This window comes from Doryrhamphus excisus, chromosome 5 (assembly GCF_030265055.1).
Source record: "Doryrhamphus excisus isolate RoL2022-K1 chromosome 5, RoL_Dexc_1.0, whole genome shotgun sequence".
NCBI classification, from domain to species: Eukaryota; Metazoa; Chordata; class Actinopteri; order Syngnathiformes; family Syngnathidae; genus Doryrhamphus; species Doryrhamphus excisus.
Genome location: NC_080470.1, coordinates 24,253,312 through 24,274,690, shown reverse-complemented (window position 1 = coordinate 24,274,690; position 21,379 = coordinate 24,253,312). Strand labels below are relative to the sequence as shown.

Here is a 21,379-nt window from a genome sequence, read left to right as displayed (position 1 = left end):
TTAAAGCGGAGGTGTGACACCTCCCTCTGTGTGTTCATGTGACTATCAAGCTAGCATGGTTACTATTCCATCATCTACAATCCCCCTTGGCTCCCGTTCTGGACAATTAAACTCCCAGTGCGACTTTCACAGGAACAAACTGGAAGGTTCAGTGGAAGGGCTCGTCTCCTGGTGGTGCCGCTCAAAATTTGTATTGAAGAGAAATAAACGGAGCCAAGGAGGTGAAATCATGGGAATGGGAAAACAGAAGACAAGAGACCCTGACTCTGAGCCTTGGGGAACGCCACACATGTTTTTGCATAGTTTGACAAGAATGAAGGAAATCAATCCTAATGTTGATCAATGAGCAGAGTAGCAGTATGCTAATGAATGACCCCTTCAAAGTACAAGACAACATAAGGAAGACAGAGGCAGAAATCCTAGCGGGAAAGCTCAGCTACCAAAGACGCAAATACTGCAGCGTGGCAAGACAATCACAAGCGGACAATATCACCAGCAAGCACAGAGACAAACAGGAAATGGCAGAGGAGCCGGACAGTTCAAAGGTCATTGCCATACTCAACCTTTGCGCATGTGATCACTGAAAGTAAGCAGAAAGGACTCATTTCACGACAATGCCAGCCATCCCATAGGAGACAAAAGACAAACGTGTGGAAGAAGGGACGGCAGCAAGGAGAGCGGCGGGGGGGGGAAGAAGGAAGGGGGGGTCTGATGCTTGAATGCAGCAAGAGCACCCTCCCCCCTCTGTCCCCTGTCCAGGAGAATGGCTGGTGGGACGTACCGCACAGTCAGATACTGGGGTGGCGTCTGGGAACGGCTTGCAACGAGGTTTGGTGAGGAGGCTGCCCTGATGGAGAGATGACAGGAAGTGTGTGTGCGTGTGTGTGTGTGTGTGTGTGTGTGTGTGTGTGTGGAGGGGGAGGCAGGGAACAGAGACAACACACACAGAGACAACAGGATGGAATGATACACAAATGAATGAAACAAACTTGGGATGGGCCCGATCCGATCCAGCTTTGGTATCAGGTTCCATACCAGCCTAATTGACCAATCGGCGTCCCTTGCTACATTGCAGTTCGAACATCTCCTTCACTTTACTGCAGTTTTTCAAAAATCAATTCATTAATAAATGATCACTGTGCCATGGTTAACTACAGCACCAACAGGCCTTTACTGCATCAGGCACAATAACAACACAGGTTACTGTTGTTTCCATAGCCGCCACGTGACAAGATAAAACTCAATTCTGAACCTCCAATGTCACTTCCTGTCCACCACCGATTCTGCTCCCTTAAAAAGTAAACTGCCTTAAATGGCTTACTTTGTCTGATTATATCTACTATTTTGGGGAATACAAATGTAAAGCGACAATATGGGTGTATAGAGAGCTATAATAACGTTAAAAAACGTTATTTATATGCCAAAACTACAAAAATATTCAATTTATAAAACAGGAACCCCCTCACGTCTGGAACCAATTAGTCACGATAAACAAGGGATTACTGCGTCTGAAATTGCTGACACCACCTGCGGTGATCTTCAATCCATGAGCCATCTCTGCGCTTTAATGTTCCCAGCAAACATAGCTAGAAAAATATCAGCAAAGCAGCCAACAGACTGACATCAACCATGATGATAATGTGGCGACCCGGAAGTAACATGAAATGTAATTTGAATGATCATGTGTTGTCCAACTGTCTGTGAGTCCATGAATGCTATATTTGATAATATTCTTTTGGCACTTTAAAGCAAACTGAGCTCAGTTATCGGAATTTTATCAAGATCGGCAGATATCTGAATTCAGGTACTGGGATCGGATCGGAAGTAAAGAACAATGAAAAAACAAACACATCCCCTTCAAAGTTGATCTTTGGACATTTGATTGTGTCAAATGTCACCATCTGTTTTCATCCACACTTTCTTTCCACTTGAAGCCTTCGGCCATCGCATTCAGACCATTTACATTTGCCCTTCCTTCTCCCCTTTATGCAAGCTGCAGCTATCAAAACGTAGACTCATGACATGCATTCATGGTGCGGAGGTCCTACCTGGGAGTTGACGGACTGTCCCATGGGAATGCGGGAACACTCCAGTGCGTACTGCTTGACACAGAAGTAGCATCCCTGCCAGAGAGGACATGGACAGTGTGATGTAGAGTTACTGTACGGGGTTTAATAACAACAAAGTCTCATTAAAGCTATAAAGCGCTCGATTAAAACACTCTAATTGCCTCATTACCCGACTGGTCCAGCGAATGCCAAGAAAACATGAAGAGGGCAGCACTTTTTTTCCCCTCCACATTGCCACTAAATGCCCCCCCCCCCATCCAACTATTTCTAATATATTGCTTACATTATTTGGTGGCGGGAAGCAGAATGTGTTACCTGAAATGCTAGCTCCATCAACACGATTCCACCTGGTAGTGCCCTCTGGAGGTGATACGCAGTGGTAGCGGACACCGTGGTCTGAAAAACGTAATAGTCATGTGTATAGTTATTCGGGACTTGGCAAATTCTGATCACCTGATCATGAAAAGGCTAGCTCTAACCATCAAATGATTACACATGACTGGCCAGCAAGGTCTTCTTTAACTTGACAACAAGGTTGCCGACAAGGGCTATATACACTAAGCTACATACAGTATGACAAAAGCATCCACATCTTAGCTTTATATGGGTGCACAGCAAATTAAGTATCTAATAATATATCTCTGAAATAATTAATACCCCCCGTGCATGCGTGGGTTTTCTCCGGGTACTCCGGTTTCCTCCCACATTCCAAAAAAAACATGCTAGGTTAATTGGTGACTCCAAATTGTCCATTAAGATATGCCTTTATTCGTCCCTCAGTGGGGAAATTTGCAATAGGTATGAATCCGAGTGTAAATGGTTGTTTGTCTATATGTGCCCTCTGATTGGCTGGCGACCAGTCCAGGGTGTACCCCGCCTCTTGCCCAAAGACAGCTGGGATAGGCTCCAGCACCCCCTGCGACCCTCGTGAGGAAAAGCGGTGGAAAATGAATGAATGAATATTTTTACAATATGCACTTTGGACACTCATAATTTGATGCAGGACAGCACCCAAAATACAAATATTTACATTAGCACTCAATAACGTCATCAAATCTTATCTTGTCGCATTCCCACGTAGTGTAGTAAAGAAAAAGGGGGAAAATACAGTATAGTAGTCTAGCTGTGCACCATCGTATAAAGTTAAATGGTGGGTTCATGGACTCTTGAACAAAGTAGGACATGTCGCCGCAAAACTGTATGCAAAACTACGAGATGTTTCTTTTGTACATTTGAAAATATTTTACTTATTTCAAAATGTGCGATTAATAGGATCCAGCATAGCCACGACTCTAGTAAGGATAAGCGGCATAGAAAATGGATGGATGAAAAGATGGATGAAAAATGTGCGATTATTATCTACATCACCAAATCATAAAATCAAATTAAATCGTACCATTTGTACACTGCATCAAATCATTCTGTTTTAAAATATGATCCTGTGTATCTAGATTTGATTTGAATCGTCCATCAAAGATATTTACATTCCTGATTCTGACTTAACTGTTCCATTATGGAAATAAATACATATTGTATTAAATCAATCAAGGGAAAGTAAAAAATATCTTGACACCATATTTCTGTAGTGAGAATACTACGTCCTGGTTCATGGAAAATTACGTAAAATTTAATAGGTACAGGAATAGGGCAATGTTGAAATCCCTATTAACTAAAAATGTTTAAAAGAAACGATAACGCCTTCATCAAGTTCTCACCAAAAGGACAACCCCTTCCACACCTATTTTGTGCAACACTGAAAATCAAAAAGATAGTAATGTTCTTGTAGCTTAAATGCCGAGGGGTGAGTAGCAGTATTTTAAAGAAGAGTGAGACATTTCTGTTGTAGGGCGTGACTCCGCCCTCTCTGAGGTGAACACTCACCTTGGGGCTGTCCTCGCTCTTCTGCTTCACATAAGAAAAAGACATCCTCCCCTCTGATGACATAGAGCTCAGCATGGCAGCGCGAGCCCGGGCGATGCTACAACAGACACAGGAGGGGTGAGAAGGGGGTCAGTCCGGATCCACTCAAAGTCCAAAAAAGACCCGCAGGATCCCAGCCAAGATGCAGAGCAGAGTGAGTCACACATGTCGAGAGCCTAGAAAGTGACAGTGGGCGCATTGCTGCATCCACCAGGGGGCAGTGATGCTCAGAGGGGTGAAAGGTCAGAGGAGCACGGGTGAATTGACACCAGAGGTTGAAATGGATTAGTCCATCTGGAAAAGTTTCCCACTAAAAGTGACAAATGCTGAGGAGCGAGCATGCTGCTGATTATGTGTGCTACAAGACCAGCATAGAATCCTGGAGTTCAAACAGCGGTACAGACCTGCGTGCCGGGGACTGGGGCCGCACCTGGACCAGGATGAAGCCCATGCTCTGCAGGTACTGCACATACCGCTGCAGGAAGGTGCTGGAGATGTCCAGCAGCCACGGCTCCTCCTTCAGTCGACTGGGCAGCATGTCAGCAGAGTCAGTGCTGTAGCTACGGTCGCGGCCTGATGCTGTGGAGTCGTTGGACCGATGCCGCTTCTGGCCCACACAGAGCACAAATTAGCATTGATATTCTCAAATCGTCTTCCTGGTGCTTCTCTACCTTCGCTGGCGGTGGCACTGCTTGTTCCTCTTGGATCTGCTTGCGAAAGATGGGGTCAAACAGGAGCGGCGTGGCACAGTAATGGACCAGCCTGGATGACTGCTTCAAGGTCTCAAGGTCGGCCAGCTGAGGAAGACACTTGTGCTCAGTACGGACTGATTGCTCAACCAAGGACACACTTGACTTGAAAAGTGTAATGGGCACAGTGAACTCACCGCGATGGGCATGTTGGACTGAGCTGACCTCTGCTGCCATGTGACAAACAGGTTCTCGATCTTCATCTGTTTCTCGAGTTCTGGCAACACAAAGACAACGTGTCAGGAAATGCATATCATCGCAAACCCCAGGAAGCATAAAAATAGCATCCGTATACGCTTATCATTGCTTTAACCTCTTCGCTCGGCCACTTTGATCTCCAAGAGCTGGCCGCCATGTCGGGCCACAGCGTCGCCCTCCATCAAGGGTCGGATAGTGCAGACGTCCCTCAGAGCCTCATCAAACGGCAGCAGCTCGGAGGGGAAGTGGAGAGGAGCTAGACTTCGGCCCGAACCAGACAGCCTGCCTTGCTCTTTGCTGTGCAGCGGAGGAACAGGACTCCGCAGCAGCGTGTCCGGCTCCATGGCAGGCCCAAGGAAGGGGTTCGGATCCTGAAGAGGAAGGACATGAGTTAGAAGTTTATATTTGTTGAGGGGACCTTCTGGAGAAATTACAATATGGACATAATTACAATTCTGGCCGATAAACAACCTCCACGGTGGCGATAGGAGCATTCATATCTCCACGCCGAGAAAAGCTGTACACTTGATAGTCACTTTTAATTCCCTGAGCTGTGTCCATGCTGGCTGTTGAGAGCAACTTTGGGGCGAGTTTGCTCAGCAGAGCAGCTCAGGGCCGAGATGGCCCAGCATGGCAGGCCTGGCCGCGGCGTGCCCGAAGGCGGGAGGCTCAAACTGTGCGCTGGTGCTCCCTCTGCCTCTCATCACATCCGTGACAGATGAAGGCCGGTTCAGGCAAATTTTATGCTGCTCTGACTCTGCTTCCTGTCCCAGCTCATTAGTGATGCAGCCATGAAGGCCATCGGAGGGAAAGCAAAAGTCAACTTCTTACTATTCTTTTGCTTTGCTTTGCAATTGGCCGTGGGGAAATGGAGGAGGATGGGGGGGGGGGGCACTTAAAGGGCAATTGCTGGAAGATGCTGCTCCAATAAATCTCAACCAGTAACACACAACATGTCAAAAAAGCACCATGTGACCTGCGTGGACTCGAGAGGATGTCTGGGACCAACATGTCTTCCATCATGTTTTCGTAAAAGCAGCCCAGCAGCTTTTATTGTGCTGAGACTTGCCTTGCGTTCACACAGTTTTTCATGTGGGGCTCAAGTGGGTCAACAATGTTCTAGTTTACTGGTTTATCTGTGGAATGTCTGCTGTTCTTGGGCAGCCCTGCCTCAACCTGCATTCCATTGTTTTACTGCATTGTATGGTACAGACGATGACATTCTGTCCATATGTGTGTGTGTCTTGTGCCCTATTGTGCTTCAGCCACCAGTTCTCCAACAAAAGGGTGACTGTAACAGTCAAAGATTCGTGTTTCTTCCCAGTCAACCGCTGTGGATTACCGTGACTTGAATTCCAAAGGAAAGTAAACGTCGCTGTAACAAAATCGCTCTCTGGGAGGTGATTAGGCGTACAGGAAGAGGCAAGGCCTGTGGCAGGTTTGTTGTCGTGTTGACTGCAGAAACACTCCGCAAATATTGATCTCTGTTGCATATTTAATATATAGTAGCTGTGCTGGTTTTGGTAAGCGCTTAGAACAGCAAATGGAGGAAATGGGCCAAAATAAAAGCAGTTAAAGGGGACCTATTATGCCTTTTCCACTGTTGCCTTTTCCACTGTTCTGACCTATAAATATAGTTGGAATGTTGTATTCCTGTGTTAAACGATGCCAAAGTTTCCAATAATGAGGTCTGAACATTTGGAAGTGAGCCCTGAAAGAAGTTTGGGATGGCTCAAAATACTCGGTTTCAGAGGGCGTATTAAAACTGTACTTTTGTGATGTCACAGAACAGCAAGCTTCCTTATGTGGGCATGGCTGCAGGCAAGATACGCTCTCTGCCCCCCCCCCCCCCCCCAAGCTCTCCCAGAGGCTGTGGTGCCTCTGACAAAGTGTGTCCGACATTGAGTGCTCCTCCTCGGGCAGGCAAAGTTGGAGGCAGCGACCACAAGTCTGGCTTCGCCTGAGCTCCACCGCACCAGTGGTGCCCACATTTACCACTCTTAGAGTTCATACACGGTAAATTAGGGATCTCCAGCCAGGAGATCATGAGCTGACAGTAGATCCTAAACACTTTTCAATAGCTATCCAAATAATGTAATTATTTATCATCAACTCCTATACCCACTATATTAGAAAGTGGGGTTTGCAGTAGTCAGGAAGTACTTTGGGAGTGTGACCAATCACAATGGCGTGGGCATGCCCGGAGGCGGCCATGGGTGAAATAAATGAAATTAAAACACAACAAAATTTGGCGGGAAGCACAATCCAAAGATATAAAGCTCTAGAAAGAGTCCACAACTCAAAACAAAGTGTCAGAAAATGAGCATAATAGGTCACCTTTAAATCAAAGATGAAATTGATTTAATGTAACAAAATATCAACACAGGGACTCATAACTGCTCTTGTGCTTGTGATGAGTCATCGAAGACTGACACCACATTATATGCGGAGATATAGATATAGTACACACACACACACATCAAAACTGCTATTGCGCTCGGTAAGCAAGTGGAGCACACCACACATCATGGTAGGGTCATAACATTAGGTACATCTATTGACATCCACTGGTCATAGCCAATCACTGTTTTACATGTAAATGTTGAAGTAAGGACGTGTTGGCTACAAAGGTAGCAAGGAAAGGCTTTGACTTCCTTGGGACACAACAGCTGCATGCAGGGGGCCCCAGGACCTGCAGCCTCGTGCCAGAGTAAACCCAGATGCTGGCCTGACAGGCTGCTTCCACCTGAACTAGCAGACACCCCCAACCAGATGGGAGGCTGGTGACGGTTTGAAAGGGCAGCTGTTGAAATACTGTATGCAATACTCCACAGAGCCGCATCAAATCCTTCATTTGCAGTTATTATGTAATTTTCTCTGCACCTACCCGCTTGGAGTCCATGTCATGGAGCGGTGTGTCGGAGAAGCAATGGTGATGGAAGAGGCCCATCTTCTGGCTGAGCAGACAGTGGACCACATGGGCCCTCGCGTTCTGCCACTTTACCAGTCGAATCAGCTCACGGTTCAGGGAGGCACCGAGGTCCACAGACCAGTTATAACTGTACAGCGTCACCTGGTGAACAAAGGTGTCAGTTCAAGTGTCCAGAGGCGATATCATTACGCCGTGCATAACATGTCACCTTTTTGTCCAGGATGTTGATGAAGAGGAACCTCTGCCGGGGAGCTACTGACCCGGCCTGGCCAAAACTCAAGCAGTCGACCTGCTGCTCTGAGGCCTCAAAGCGCTGGAAGCCCTTGTGAGCTGGACACAGGAAGAAGGCCAAGGAAGGTCAACTGAAGCATAACGGACAGCTCGCCAGCACGCAAACCGAAAGAGAGGACAGCTCCTAATGCAAAGCTTTACGGCTGATGAACACTAAAAGTGGAAGTCAAACTCACGTGTGAACCTATTTAGTGAAGGCATGTTTTCCTCCTCAGAACTGTCGTCTGCGGCTGACATGAGATGCACAGACGGCCGACATGGACAGAGAGAGGACATGGCGCAACACAAACTGATGTTAGACGACACAGTGTGTTAAGACATGCACATATACAACATAAGTAGTGTGAAAAAGTGTGTTCTCCCTTGCTGATTTCTTATTTTTTAGCATGTTTGTCACAAATGTAACTGCATTGGGCCACCCTGAGTAGCAACAACTGCAATCAAGTGTTTGTGATAACTTGCAATGGGTCTCTTAGCGCTGTGAAGGAATTTTGGCCGAACTCATCTTTGCAGAATTGTTGTAATTCAGCCACATTGGAGTGAAGCATGAAGCACCTTTTTAAGGTCATGCATCTTAATAGGACTAAGGTCTGGACTTTGACTAGGTCATTCCAAGGTCACTTTTTATCAGCCATTCACAGGTGTGTTTTGGATCATTGTCCTTGCCCTTGATCATTGTCACAATGTTGTTGTGGGGTCTTTTGTGACCTCTAGGATGAGTTGTCATTGCTCTGTTGGGTAATTTTGGTTGGCCAGCCACTCCTGGTAAGCTTCACAACTTTTCCATGTTTTCACCATTTGTGGATAATGGCTCTTACCGTGGTTAGCTTTAGAAATGGCTTGATAACCTTTTCCAGGCTGATCAGTTAATCTCAGTGATGTTTTTTAATGCAAGAAATAAGAACTCAGGAAGAGGAGAAACACTTTTTCACACCACTGTACATATGTAAACACAAACAGCCAACAACAACACACACATACAAGCCACCATAGCAATGTGCTGCGGTCAATAGTGACATCACAGTCTTCATGTTTTGCTCCCTCTTTTCAAATTTCACCTCTTTTACATGAATTCATACATAATTATTTATTTAATGGTCTTTGATTTCCTAAAAATAGGCATAATGTGTTCCAGAGTCAAAACGAAACACTGTGGATAGTAAAAGCAAAGCAAGTACATTTTGTTTCTGAGATCATGCTAATGTATTGTCAAACAAAACATGAAGGCAGGTTCTGTTGAAGTGGTTCCTCACAAAAAGGGCCTAAAACAAAAATGCAGTATTAAGGCAGCAAGGAAAGGTACATTACCTTGTTCTGTGCTGCAGTGCCACTGGTGGAAGTTTCTCCCAATGAGAATAAAGCTCCTGGAAGCATCAGGACTCAGCCACGTGTTTTGGACCAAGGTGGAAGGTACAAATGTGTCTCCAGATGCTGGGCAGCTGGAAAAGGGATGGAGACATTCATTTAACATATTGAACACAGGTGTCACACAGGTGTCACTCCTGTTCCCAGACGGACTGTGAATGCTTAAAACAACAATAACAGAATACTGGGATGAATAAGGATGCTTTTGACCTTGGCCCACGTATCCAAGCTCACCTTGTCTTGGCAAAGACCTTGACACTGGTGTCATTGGCCAGAGAGCTGACCAGACTGACCACCTCCGCCAGGATGGACGGCAGCAGGAAGTGAGAGGCGATTTCAGCCGTGCACTGCTGAATGGAGGGGCAGCCTGTTTCCAAGCAGATGTATGCAATTGGTGAACAAACACATCCTGATCAGGTGTAGAAAGAGTTGAGAGTACCAAGTTCAGCCATGAAGGAGATCCAAGGCTGGGAGGTGAGCTGATAGACGGGATGCAGGGCACCGGCATCACCCTCCTCCAATTGACACGCCTGCCTCCTGCAACAAGGGCACTACTGTAAGTCTGAAGGAGGAACAGTATTATAAAATAACAAAATCCAAAACAAACCTCTGTGCGTGCTCTAATTCGCTGACTTTCTCTTGGCACCACGGGTGCTTCACACTCTCGGTCTTGTGCCTTCGGCGAGCAACACGTCCCTCCTCTCCTCTTTCTTGTACAATGTCGTCAGTCGTTTTTGGGCTTCCCAGCTCAGAGGACTCAGGTTTACTCTGCTGGGACAAACAAAAACAACCATGCTAACTGGCTGACTGTGAGCAAAGCCTTTGTGGAACTGACCAGTATGTCCCAGAAGCTGCGGCGTGTGCTCTTTCCGGTCGGGGTGGTGGACTCGGGTGTGCTGGGCCCTGTCATGGTGCCACCTTGTGTTAAGGTGATGGGGGAGGGGCTGCTCTTAAAGACCCGTGACCCACTGCGCTGTCTGGGACTGTCCTTAACATCCTTGATCTCAGCCAGACTCAACAAGCCTGAAGACGGCAACTTTAAGTTAAAGTGAACAAATCTGGTCATTCAGTCAGTAATAAATAAGAAACACTCACCTTTGACCTCTTCCTTTTGGGCTTTGGTGGCAATACACGGCACGCAGAGAGGATTGGGCAAGACCCTCAGCTCCATGATGACGTCACAGAGGGCGTGGCGCAGCGCCCCCTGCAGTTTATCGGCCAGCTGCGAAGGGCTGACGTTGCCTTGCTCCCAGACATCGAAGCGCACCAACAAGTGCGTCTCTGTGCATCGTAAACAAACATTTCAAACGTTTCTAACATGAAAGCTTTGCAGCGCTCCCACTGCTAGGATCGCTATTCTGGGCGTTGAGAGGGAAGAGCCCACTTCGGAAATGAGAACGTGCTCTTAATATTCCAACTCCAGATAGGAGCTATTAATCACCTCCAACGTCTTGTCATCCCTTTGAGAGGAATCAAGATTATTATGAAGGTGATGTATGAATGGTTTAGCAAGCGGCGAGGCGGCCATCACTCCCCGCCCTCCTCTGCTTTCTGTTTGTGCCGCCTGATAAAAAATAAACAACGCTGCTTATCTCTAGAGCCAAGCTGAGGAATAATATTCCTGCTAGGTGATAAGCACATGTGGAGGTCCCAGCCCACTGATGCTTCCTGCTTGCGGTTGGTCTGTGCCATGTGATTTAGCTGGACCGCCACGGTTTACTAATGTAGAGAATGTACAGAAATGGTCCAGTTTGGATTCAAACATTATTTCTTTATTTTTTACATTAAAAGGGGACCCAGTATGCTTTTTAACTTTTCTGACCTATAAACGTAGTTACAATGTTTTGTTCTTGTGTTATAAAAACACAACACCTTTGCAACTACTTGGTCATGTCGTAATGTCAGAAGAGCAAGAAATAAGTAACCCAATAAATGTCCTAAGTGTGTTTATTTTGTGCAAGTCATGGAGCTAAGCGGTTGTCTGTGTAGCATTATAGAGTGTGCATACAGGGAGCGAGGTGCAATTTACAAGCTCACAAATCAATCAGTGGGTCTACCAGAGTTTTTTTTTTTTTAACACTGGTAATCCAGCAAAAAAGTGTAATGACGGACATTTTAAAAAGATAAATCGCTGTTTATTATCAACTCATATACCATTTATCAACTGAGAGAAAGTTGGGTTTGGCAGCTATCCGGAAGTCATAATGAGCAACCCTCCTCTGGTGGAATAAATTAGAAAGCTTTCTGTGTGGGTTATTGTGTGTAGCTGCTCTATAGGAGTCCACAACTCAATACAAAGGGCCAAAATAGTCTAGAAATAGAGATTCTCAATTGTCAAAATTCGTGGGAATGGTTGACTATATGTGCCCTGTGATTAGCTGTATCCTGCCTCTCGCAGCTGGGATAGGCTCCAGCTCACTTCTGACCCTGATGAGGACAAGCACTATAGAAAAAGGATGGAAGGATACATGGATGGATTTGTAGACCCTCAGTGTGTTTGACAATATCTCTGTATTTCCTGATAGAAGCATGAAGTAGGTATTTAAAAGTACTCCATGTAATAAAAGCAAATGTTAATTTATTTCTACGTTTAAAAAGCTCCCATATCTGCTATCTTTGTGTAACACTTTTCCCGAAATGCTATTTCATGCAACCTTTCCTCCTGTGTGACATTTAGCTCCTGTGAGTTGAGCAGCCTTTGAGCGTCAGACTTTCTCATTAGCAAGTGAATATGTGACTAGGTCACACAAAGAAGAACAAGAGGAAAAACTTCATAGCTATCAAACATTTCATCGCTGCTTTGAGGTCATGTTCACCTTCGAATCCAAGTCGTGCTGAAACTTTGCTATTCAGGACCTCTTTATCCAATCACACACACGTACAGCTGCATGTGTCTCACCTCGAATCCGGCTGCTCTCCACCTTCACCACACTGGTCAACTGGTCAAACTGGCTGGGATGAAGAGGAACAGAGCCGTTCTCAGATCTCTGTGGGGCGCCACAGTCCTGAGCTGGAACTTGAAGGGGTCGCCCGCTGGCATCGACAAAGGTCAGTGTGATGCAGGCAATACCTGTTGGAATGTGAACAATGTAGCTGTTGCAGTAACAAGGCAAATACATTACCGTTGCAGTAATGTATTTGGAATTATCTCAGGCCCCACTCCAAAGTAAAAAAAGGTGAAAACATATGTGGTGTGTGTGTGTGTGTGCATGCAGCTATTACCTTTGCGTCCTGTGCCCTGACCCCCAGGCTTGTTGTACAGGTAGATGTCGCCATCAGCTGCTTCAGTGCCCGAATGAAAGCAGTGCTGCAGAATAACAACCATTATTTCACAGACCATGTCGCTGATCACTTATTTGCATTCTTAATGATAGTAATAATGAACTGGCTTTATATAGCATCTTTCAAGATAACCAAAGTGCTTCAAATTGAAACCATTAAGTCTGGTGTGTGGGTGCTTACTGAACATTACAGTGTTACTGTATATTTAAAAAGTTTGGGCATCAACACTTGTTTTTGTGTTATTAGAATATGTCACAGGCCAATAAAAAAAAGAGATGCGGGCCACCAATGTCCCCTTGGCCAAACTTTGGACACCTCTGCTGCAAGTGTAAAAGGTTGCATACGCTACCTTGAAATGGTGTGCCGTGTTGCTGTCCGTGTACTTGGGCACATGCAGGAAGATGAGCAGGTTCTGACGCAGGTAGTGCGCTACAGCGGACACCCAGGGAAGACAGAACTGGGGAAGGCTGAAAGTCATGACCTCTGTGGCGGGAGAGCCCGATGGTTGGATGAACTGAAGACAGAAGACAATGTTTTAACGCTGTGTGTGCAAATGGGAACATTCAACAGGGTTCATAGCCATTAAGGAGCCTTCAAGTAAAAGAACTGACCTCCACGTCAGCTGGCGTCAGCTTGCAATTCCTGACCAGCGTCATAGTGATGAGGTCCAGCGTGGTCTCGTCCAGGCGTTTACGCAGAACCTTCACCAGCTCGTCCGTAATCTCTGGACCTGCGACAACATGCAATTTCCATCGAAACACGTCACTGGTGCACTGGAAAGCATTTGATGACATGACGTTGCCTCTCACCGGCGTTGCCGATGCCATGCACCAGCAGAAGGATGTGCTTGTCCACTTGTCCCACCGGACGAGAACCTTCAAGAGACGACCTGGAACCCTGAGGAGGGGACACGGCAAACATGTGAAGACCGCCATGACGATGCTCGTGTCACTACTTTGTCTGGAACGTCTGAACATGAACTACACTCACTGGTCACTTCATTAGGGCACAACGTTGCAAGATATCATTACAATGGTTTTATTCTTAAGCTCACACACGAACAAAGTCTGACGGGAGCAAACGATCTATTCAGGAATCAGGAGGAATTGGAGCAGGGTGGTAGCAATAATTTTTTCCCAGCTTTTAGGGGCTTAAAAAAAACAATATGGCACATTTAATCCTGACATTAGATAAGCTGCAGAGGAGCGTTGACGTCATCCGACTAAAATGGATCTTTCCTGAGTCTTCAGCAGCACACAACTTCACAAGTTCTGTATTATCAAGTTATTGATAATAACAAGTAAGGTTTTATGAAAAAGGATTGCAACACACTCTTCTATATTCAAGTCAAAGCCAACAAGATTATGTTATATTTTTGTGTGTGTTTTTTTAGCAAGGTTACACAAAGACACCTGAACCACTTTACATGTTGTCAAACATGTACAAGATTTTTGGTACTTATCCTGAGGACTTGTACACGGTAGAATACAAGCGCTACATTGATGTCATACAACAAGAGTTTATGATTGCATACCATGAGGTCCTCTGAGAACAGCGGCTCCTGACTCCTTGCCAGGCCGATGCAGCGATTCATGTGGAGGACACCATCCATGTCTGAGTACTTCCCTGCCAGAGACGTCTCATAAAGTCTGGAAAAGAAAGACCAGCAAACGCCACCATTAGGTGTAAACTAACCCTCCCTCATAAACACATTATGATAGGACTGTCTGTGCCAAACTGCCAACATGTGTGAATTTGTTGTACTCTGCACGCAATTCGACCCTTGAATATGCTTGGATGCTTAACCGCTCTCCATTTTGTACAGTACAGATACATAAAGAGTTTCTGTGCATGAATGGAGTTGTGAAACGCTTATTCACCAGCTGTGATGCTCATTTTGTCCAATCAGAAGTCTGACAAAAATGACCACAACTGACTTGGCTGTGCATTGTAACACATTTGTTGTTTGGTTTTTTTAATGGACTGTGTTACAACATCAGTAAGTCAATAACTTCATGTTCTGTTGATTTAAAAACATGATATACAAATTAGGCAAAGTCGCAGAGCACCACAGATAGATTGCACTCCTGTGAAAAACACGAGCAAGCATGTTGAACATCTCGTATTGCGAGTTCCTTTCACGGTCAAATACACAAACACAGACAGCCTTCATTAAATGATGTTTACATTTCCTCTCCACATCATTGCCACATTTATTTCATGCTTTATGCCCAGATGAAACCCTCCTGCCGGTGAAGATGCAGCCCAGAGAGAGGTTTTCACCAACCTGAGGTAGAAGACCGATTTGGTGGTGCGCTCCTGGTAAACAAACATGTTCTTCCTGTTGACCACCCAGAAAGAGATGAGCACAGAGCGCAGTGCCTGGATGGCTGTGATAAGGAGACACAATCGACATATCAATGTATATTACTTAAATACTTGACCATATTTTCTCAACACATGGTAGATTTGCATTATAGGTATGATCAAATATTATCTTTTACATGAAAATTATCTTTGTGAAGGCAAGACTTTTGAAATGATTGAGAAGTTTATTTTTCTACGCCCTTGTACACCCACCTCTGGAAACCCCCATGTTGGCACCCATCTTGAGGCGTGGATGGATGTGGATGATGGTGCTCCACACCACATCGCAGGCAAAATGGCCTGGTATGAACTGCATGGTGGCTGCCAGATAGTCTCTGGCCTGGTAGCTCTCCTCTGTGTGGTAATCTACTGAGCACATAGGAAGTCCTTAGTACACACTAGCCTAGTTTAGCTCGTGTTTTTAGCCTGGAAATACAGTAGCTAGACAAACTGACCGTCTGATGTGTTGCGCTTTTGCCTGTACAGAGATTCGTTCTTCCAGATGTCTTCCTCGCTCTCGGCCACCAACAGGGAGTTGCACATGTGGCTGTCGTGCAAGTCCTGCAGCAGCATGCGCTACAAAATACGAGCAAAACCCCAAAAATGTCAACCCAATGGCGTTACATTCATGAACATTCCAAATTTAGGCAGAAATTATGACTGTTGTGTACCGTGTAAAAATGTGTACTAGCTTAGAAAGTATTTTAGTTTAGTAGTAGTAGTACCTGATTGACTATTCGACAGAGTTCCCCGATCTTCCTCACCACCATCTGATGCAGTTGTAAATATTCGGGCAGCTCCTGCTTGTCCTCTCTGGTCTCCAGCTCCTTGTTGCTAGGCTCCTGTTCTTCGCTGAGACTCCTGCAAGTAAAAAATAAACCTCAATAAATCACATTAAACTTTTACATTTCATAAATAAATGTATAGAATTGAGGACCAGTGATATCGACTGAAGACCTGTTTATTGATGTGAAGGAAGGTTTCTGAGACTTGTCTCACCTAGAATGCGAATAGACCTTGACTCGGTCTTGGTGGATCTTCACGATAAGCCAGAAGTCAGGCATCAGATGCGTCCGACTCTCATGTTCATCCAGGGTGGGACTCTCGCACTCAGAGTCGCTGCTGCCACCATCGTAACCTTTAAGAAACGTGATATTAACCATTGAACATTGAACAACGCAATGAGAGGAAGCTCCGCAAGGTTGACTGCAAGGCCCCATGTCTTTAGTGTTATTGACACAAGCCAGATGATGTTTATGTTTATTCAACATTGTGGCCTTGTTTGGATTTTTTCAGTTTTTTTTTAATTCATGAAAACAGTGAGCTTCCAGCGTGACTTCACACTCACCCTGCATGTCGGAATCCAAACTTCCTTGGCTGGAAACGACACTCTGTACTCGACTGGGCCTGGTCTTGCCGCAGTCTGAGAAAGACAATTACACAGTTCTGTCAGGCTCCCGACCTCAGCAGGATGACTGGAATAAATCAACAGCTAGGCCCGAGAGGCGTTCGGGTGGATCATGTGCTCTCACTCTCGCCTGTCTGGAAATGACTGCCTCGCTCCGCTAAAACAAAATGGAAAGCTGGAGTGAGCAGCACAGCATAAGCTCTGTTGTCTGTCTGTCCAGATGGTTAGCTTGCCGGGAATCGACAACTTCAACGTTTTTCCAATCATATGCATTCATAAATCTGAGGACTTTTACGATTTTAGGTCTTTGTGGGAACATTTTAGGGAAGGTGCAGTAATTTAATGTAATACGATAAGTGATTAGCAAATAGCTTTACTAGAGGAGCCATTTGATGTGTGGACCACTTACTGTGAGAGACCGACTGCACCGACTCAGCCAGGCTGACGCTCGAGGGGGTCTTGGGTGGTGAGGTGGGCTCGGGGCAGCGCTCATTCAGGAGTAGGAGGCTACTGGACTGACTCTGTGAGTCGTTGTCAGCGTCAGACTTGGAGGGTCCGTCCTTCTCACCAAGCTCTGTGGTCGAGTCATGTGTGACGTTGGCCTGCAGATGCGACATGTTTGATTATTTGTTATGATAAGTTATTTATTGTTTCAACTGACAACCAACAGCCACATTAAGGCACTAAGCCAAGACAGACTAAAGTGTGACATATGTCTGACCCCATCGCCTGTCTCTGTGGTCGCACTCTCCAAGAGGGACTCTTCCTGAGGCAGCCCACCGTTAGAGCCGGCCTGCTGGAGGGGGACAGATGTGCTCTCAGACATCCTCTTGTCGGTGTGGATCCTCTGAGGGTGCAGCCGGCTCAGAGACACGTAGTAGAAGCTGTCCTGTTCACTGTTGAGCACATAGCCTGAGAGTGGCATCCGACGAAACTCCTGCAGGGTTACACAAGTTACAGGGTGAAGATGTCGGCTTTCTACCTTTACCTATATTTTAGGGTGATGTATCTAAACCAAAAAAGAAGAGGAGTAAACCATAAGTCTCACTAAAATGTGCATGTCAGCAATAAGAGCTCCTTGCAAATTGTGTATGAGCATGCCTCTTTGAATTTGTCCAGTGACTGCTCCGGCCGAAAGACAAACTGAAGGGGAACATCTTCACTGTGGCAGTGTGGACGCCCGACCGACAGCATGACGTGCTCCGCCACTTTGTGTAGTGTGGCCAGGCCAATGGTTTGAGATCGGCGCATGGTGGAAACGATCTCATCTTCCAGCAGCCAGCGGATCTGACGGAGAGGAAACATTTGCAGTGTTTGGTTCACATCTCAGCAGAGCTTTCGCCTCCAAAGTAGAGCTGTGGTATTGTGGCCAGCTGGTGGCATCTGCAGGCGGAGGTGCGTAACTGCATGTGAGAAAATCACTTACCTCGTCCATTGTAGCCTCAATTGCCAGCTTATGAGGAAGTGGCAGCTTGGATAAAGGTTCACCACAGACCCTGGCAGAGGACAAAAAGCAACACTGCATTTCTCTGCTTCACAGAGACTAAAACTAACTCTTTTGATACTTTTCACATTCACATTTTAAACCTTGTATAAAATTCCAAATGGATGTGTGACGACAGCCAGTAGAACAATGAAACTCACATGCCCACGTCAGCTCCCCTCAGGCCATCCAGCACGGCTGTCAGCTCCTCGTCGGACCGATAAGATGACGGCTGTGCTGGAGAGCGGTTCAAAGACACGCTGCTCTCCGAGGTGTACCTGCATATGCGTATATGACGATCACATGAATGGTGATTTCGATTACACCTGACAACCTGCCTCAGCTCACCTGTTGTGATGAAAGTCACCCATCACTTCAATTTCCAGAGGAAGAGTCAGTACAAAGATGTCCAACGTGACCGAGAGCTCATTCAGGTCCACAGACTGTAAGGCCTCTGCGTCATCCAGGCAGGAAATTATCTCACCTGGAGTCACAATATTAAGGCTGTGTATTAATTCACACACTTCAGTGAGCATTTTGATTGTGTGAGTGGGTTCGTTTAGTGTTAATATATCATATTAATATAATATAATATTCATTAATTCATTCATTTTCTACCACTTATCCTCATGAGGCTCGCAGGGGTGCTGGAGCCTATCCCAACTGTCTTCGGGCGGGAGGCGGGGTACACTCTGGACTGGTCGCCAGCCAATCACAGGGCACATATAGACAAACAACCATTCACACTCACATTCATACCTATGGACAGTTTGGAGTGGCCAATTAACCTAGCATGTTTTTGGAATGTGGGAGGAAACTGGAGTCATAATATAATATGTATTATAACATAATTACCATTGTTATAGTAATATGTCTATAAAATCAATCAGGTTTTATGAATCAATCATGGCTCACCAAGGCAGGTGGGCAGTGTGCGAATGGGGGTGGAGCCATGGCAGCTCTTGGCGTTGACGGAACAGGTGACATGTAGGAAAAGCGGTGGCATGTCGAGCATCCGCCCCTCCGCCTCCAGCAAGGAGTCTCCATCCAGGATGCTAAAAGAGTCCTGGTCTGGATTGACGGTGTTTGAGTCAGAGTGCGACCTGCCGTCGCCACCCGTGTGGGTCCTGGTGCCAGGGTGGTCCTCGTACTCCACCACCAAGTCGTTGTCGCTCTCTGTCGTGACACCGCCCCCGGATGTTATTTCTATACCAAAATACAACAAAAGGCATTATAATGAAAATGAGTGAAAATCAGTTGTGGGTGTTCATGTCCAAAAAGTGTTTTAACAAAGCACACTAATAACCTTTTGTAGCTGACAAAAACATGTAAATTCACCGATTTGGAGGATGTAAAGTTATTTCTCACCTTCCTCAGTAGCTTGCTCGGCTTCTGACAGCAACTCCTCGCTGGGCCTTTCCTCCATCTCACCATCCTCTGAGTCCTCCTGTGGAAGCAAAGCACAGTTTGACCTTAGACCAACATGACCTTAGACACCGACATACCACACTATCAGGAATTAGGTAAAAGACATTGACAAAAAAATCCTTCTACTCCATGATGAGAAAATGTGTAGAAATGAATGTTTGTGGGTGCCAATGAAGATGCAGAACTTGGGGACTCACCTCTTTCTTGGACGATGGCGGGCAGTAGAAGTAGTAATGTGGATTGGAAGGCACAGGTTTGAAATACTGGGACACAATCCCCATGAATTTCTCCTGTTGAGTTTAAAGAAGATCAGTTTTGAAGTGTACAAACATTTTTACGGCGATATTTGCACAATGAAAAAATCCCAGAATGCGGGCGGATATTTTTCACTTAGTAACGACAGCACAACTGAACGTGGCACTTTTTATATTATTAAGGGAGTAAAAACAATCCAAACCTACATGGCCCTGTGTGAAAAAGTGATTGCCCCCACTGTTAAGACATAACTGAGATTAATTGAGATCTATCAGTCTGGAAAAGGTTATAAAGCCATTTCTAAAACTTTGAGACTAAATATACGTATACGTGTGGCAAACATGCAAAAAAATAATCATGAAGGAGGCAAACACTTTTTAATACCGCTGGCACTTCGGGCACCCCTGTCTTTCTGTTACCCCGGGAGTTCACCTGGATTATTTTGTGCACATCTGGACTCATGTCACAGGTGGGATGCGTCTGGAGCACCTCCAGAGGGAACACTGGGAGCCTGGATGTCTTGGACTCATCCACAATTATTGAGGATACAGGCACTGGTCCTCGAGCTTCAACTTCACTGGAATCTTCCATCTCAAAGCTGTTTCCACATATCACAAAAGTACATACAAATTAACAAAACTGCAACATCTCTACAACAGGTTGAGCATCATTGCACCTTGCCCATACCTGGACAAGGAGGCTACGGCAGACTTGGCACCAGGCCTTTCTTCCTCAACCTCTCCAATGATGAAGGTTGCAGACCTCCCTGTGGGCTTTGCATTTTGAGGCCAGGTCTCCACCTGGCCATTCTCCCTGAAGACCCTGATGTGTCCACAGAGGGTCTGTAGGAAAGAGGTGACGTCGATCTCCTGCAGAGATTCTTCACAGTAGTCCATGGCCATCAGGACATCTTGGGAGCTGATGCTGTAGGACTGCTGCAGGCTACGATAGACACCTGAAAGCCAGAGTGAACAGGACTTAGGCAGGGATGCATTCAAACCCTCGAAGAAAAAACTAACTCCCACAATGCTGGTGGTCATAACTGCAGGCTTAAGCCTAAAGTCAACAGGATCCCAGTATTAGGAGGGATCTATGACGGAGCCTTGAGGCACACCACAGTGAGCTTTAGCATTCAGTTGCCTTCAGTTCAACCTTTTGTGATTGACCGACAGTCTCCACAGGGTGTTCACCTTTGGCAAAGCACTGCTGGTAATGCTCCTGCAGCAGACTGCAGTAGTGGGCCAGCTCTTTGTGTTTGTGAGGGTGTGCCAGGAGGTCGGTCCATGGTGAGGGACTACTGCGGTCCTGAGACAGCGACCTGTGGGAAGACAGCAGGAGGGTATGACTGTGAATGCCTCATATAGTGGCAAAGGAACATGACGAAAAGAAAACGTGTTGCAAAACACAGATCAAGTGCACAAAACAAGAAGCAAACGTTTCATTTACATACGTTTCCAAAGATTACCTAGTACGTTAGTTACCACAGGAGACAAAACAGTTTGGTGATTTCCAAAATCCAAATGTAGGGAGGGGTCACATGAGCAAAATCTTTTGGTGCAGATCCAGATAAAAGGTTATTTGTACATTCTCAAAGTGGAATAGAGGCACCAGGAAGGGGCTGATGTTAGAGCT

General features: G+C 45.9%; 1 protein-coding gene across 4 annotated transcripts in view; it reads right to left on the bottom strand.

The window, feature by feature from the left end:
* The window catches only part of szt2 (SZT2 subunit of KICSTOR complex), a 38,366-nt gene that overhangs the window by 4,455 nt on the left and 12,532 nt on the right, over window positions 1–21,379 (bottom strand). For 2 of the 4 annotated variants that reach the window (XM_058074099.1, XM_058074100.1), the window contains exons 28-68: window positions 20,938–21,065; window positions 20,435–20,702; window positions 20,180–20,345; window positions 19,690–19,782; window positions 19,433–19,511; window positions 18,980–19,270; window positions 18,413–18,548; window positions 18,226–18,342; window positions 18,008–18,077; window positions 17,683–17,868; window positions 17,303–17,518; window positions 16,991–17,183; window positions 16,522–16,596; window positions 16,173–16,311; window positions 15,899–16,034; window positions 15,629–15,749; window positions 15,387–15,539; window positions 15,094–15,196; window positions 14,341–14,455; window positions 13,616–13,703; window positions 13,418–13,536; window positions 13,156–13,320; window positions 12,747–12,831; window positions 12,424–12,594; window positions 10,620–10,805; window positions 10,360–10,547; window positions 10,132–10,295; window positions 9,964–10,061; window positions 9,759–9,891; window positions 9,468–9,598; window positions 8,336–8,389; window positions 8,077–8,198; window positions 7,824–8,009; window positions 5,052–5,307; window positions 4,876–4,955; window positions 4,661–4,786; window positions 4,394–4,596; window positions 3,951–4,047; window positions 2,385–2,465; window positions 2,049–2,123; window positions 782–847 (exon numbers count right to left, since the gene is read on the bottom strand). In XM_058074099.1, the coding sequence (XP_057930082.1) occupies window positions 782–847; window positions 2,049–2,123; window positions 2,385–2,465; window positions 3,951–4,047; window positions 4,394–4,596; window positions 4,661–4,786; window positions 4,876–4,955; window positions 5,052–5,307; window positions 7,824–8,009; window positions 8,077–8,198; window positions 8,336–8,389; window positions 9,468–9,598; window positions 9,759–9,891; window positions 9,964–10,061; window positions 10,132–10,295; window positions 10,360–10,547; window positions 10,620–10,805; window positions 12,424–12,594; window positions 12,747–12,831; window positions 13,156–13,320; window positions 13,418–13,536; window positions 13,616–13,703; window positions 14,341–14,455; window positions 15,094–15,196; window positions 15,387–15,539; window positions 15,629–15,749; window positions 15,899–16,034; window positions 16,173–16,311; window positions 16,522–16,596; window positions 16,991–17,183; window positions 17,303–17,518; window positions 17,683–17,868; window positions 18,008–18,077; window positions 18,226–18,342; window positions 18,413–18,548; window positions 18,980–19,270; window positions 19,433–19,511; window positions 19,690–19,782; window positions 20,180–20,345; window positions 20,435–20,702; window positions 20,938–21,065 (5,659 nt within the window). The remainder of the gene's footprint in view (window positions 1–781; window positions 848–2,048; window positions 2,124–2,384; window positions 2,466–3,950; window positions 4,048–4,393; window positions 4,597–4,660; window positions 4,787–4,875; window positions 4,956–5,051; window positions 5,308–7,823; window positions 8,010–8,076; window positions 8,199–8,335; window positions 8,390–9,467; window positions 9,599–9,758; window positions 9,892–9,963; window positions 10,062–10,131; window positions 10,296–10,359; window positions 10,548–10,619; window positions 10,806–12,423; window positions 12,595–12,746; window positions 12,832–13,155; window positions 13,321–13,417; window positions 13,537–13,615; window positions 13,704–14,340; window positions 14,456–15,093; window positions 15,197–15,386; window positions 15,540–15,628; window positions 15,750–15,898; window positions 16,035–16,172; window positions 16,312–16,521; window positions 16,597–16,990; window positions 17,184–17,302; window positions 17,519–17,682; window positions 17,869–18,007; window positions 18,078–18,225; window positions 18,343–18,412; window positions 18,549–18,979; window positions 19,271–19,432; window positions 19,512–19,689; window positions 19,783–20,179; window positions 20,346–20,434; window positions 20,703–20,937; window positions 21,066–21,379) is intronic. The other 2 variants (XM_058074102.1, XM_058074103.1) reach the window with 2 other exon arrangements.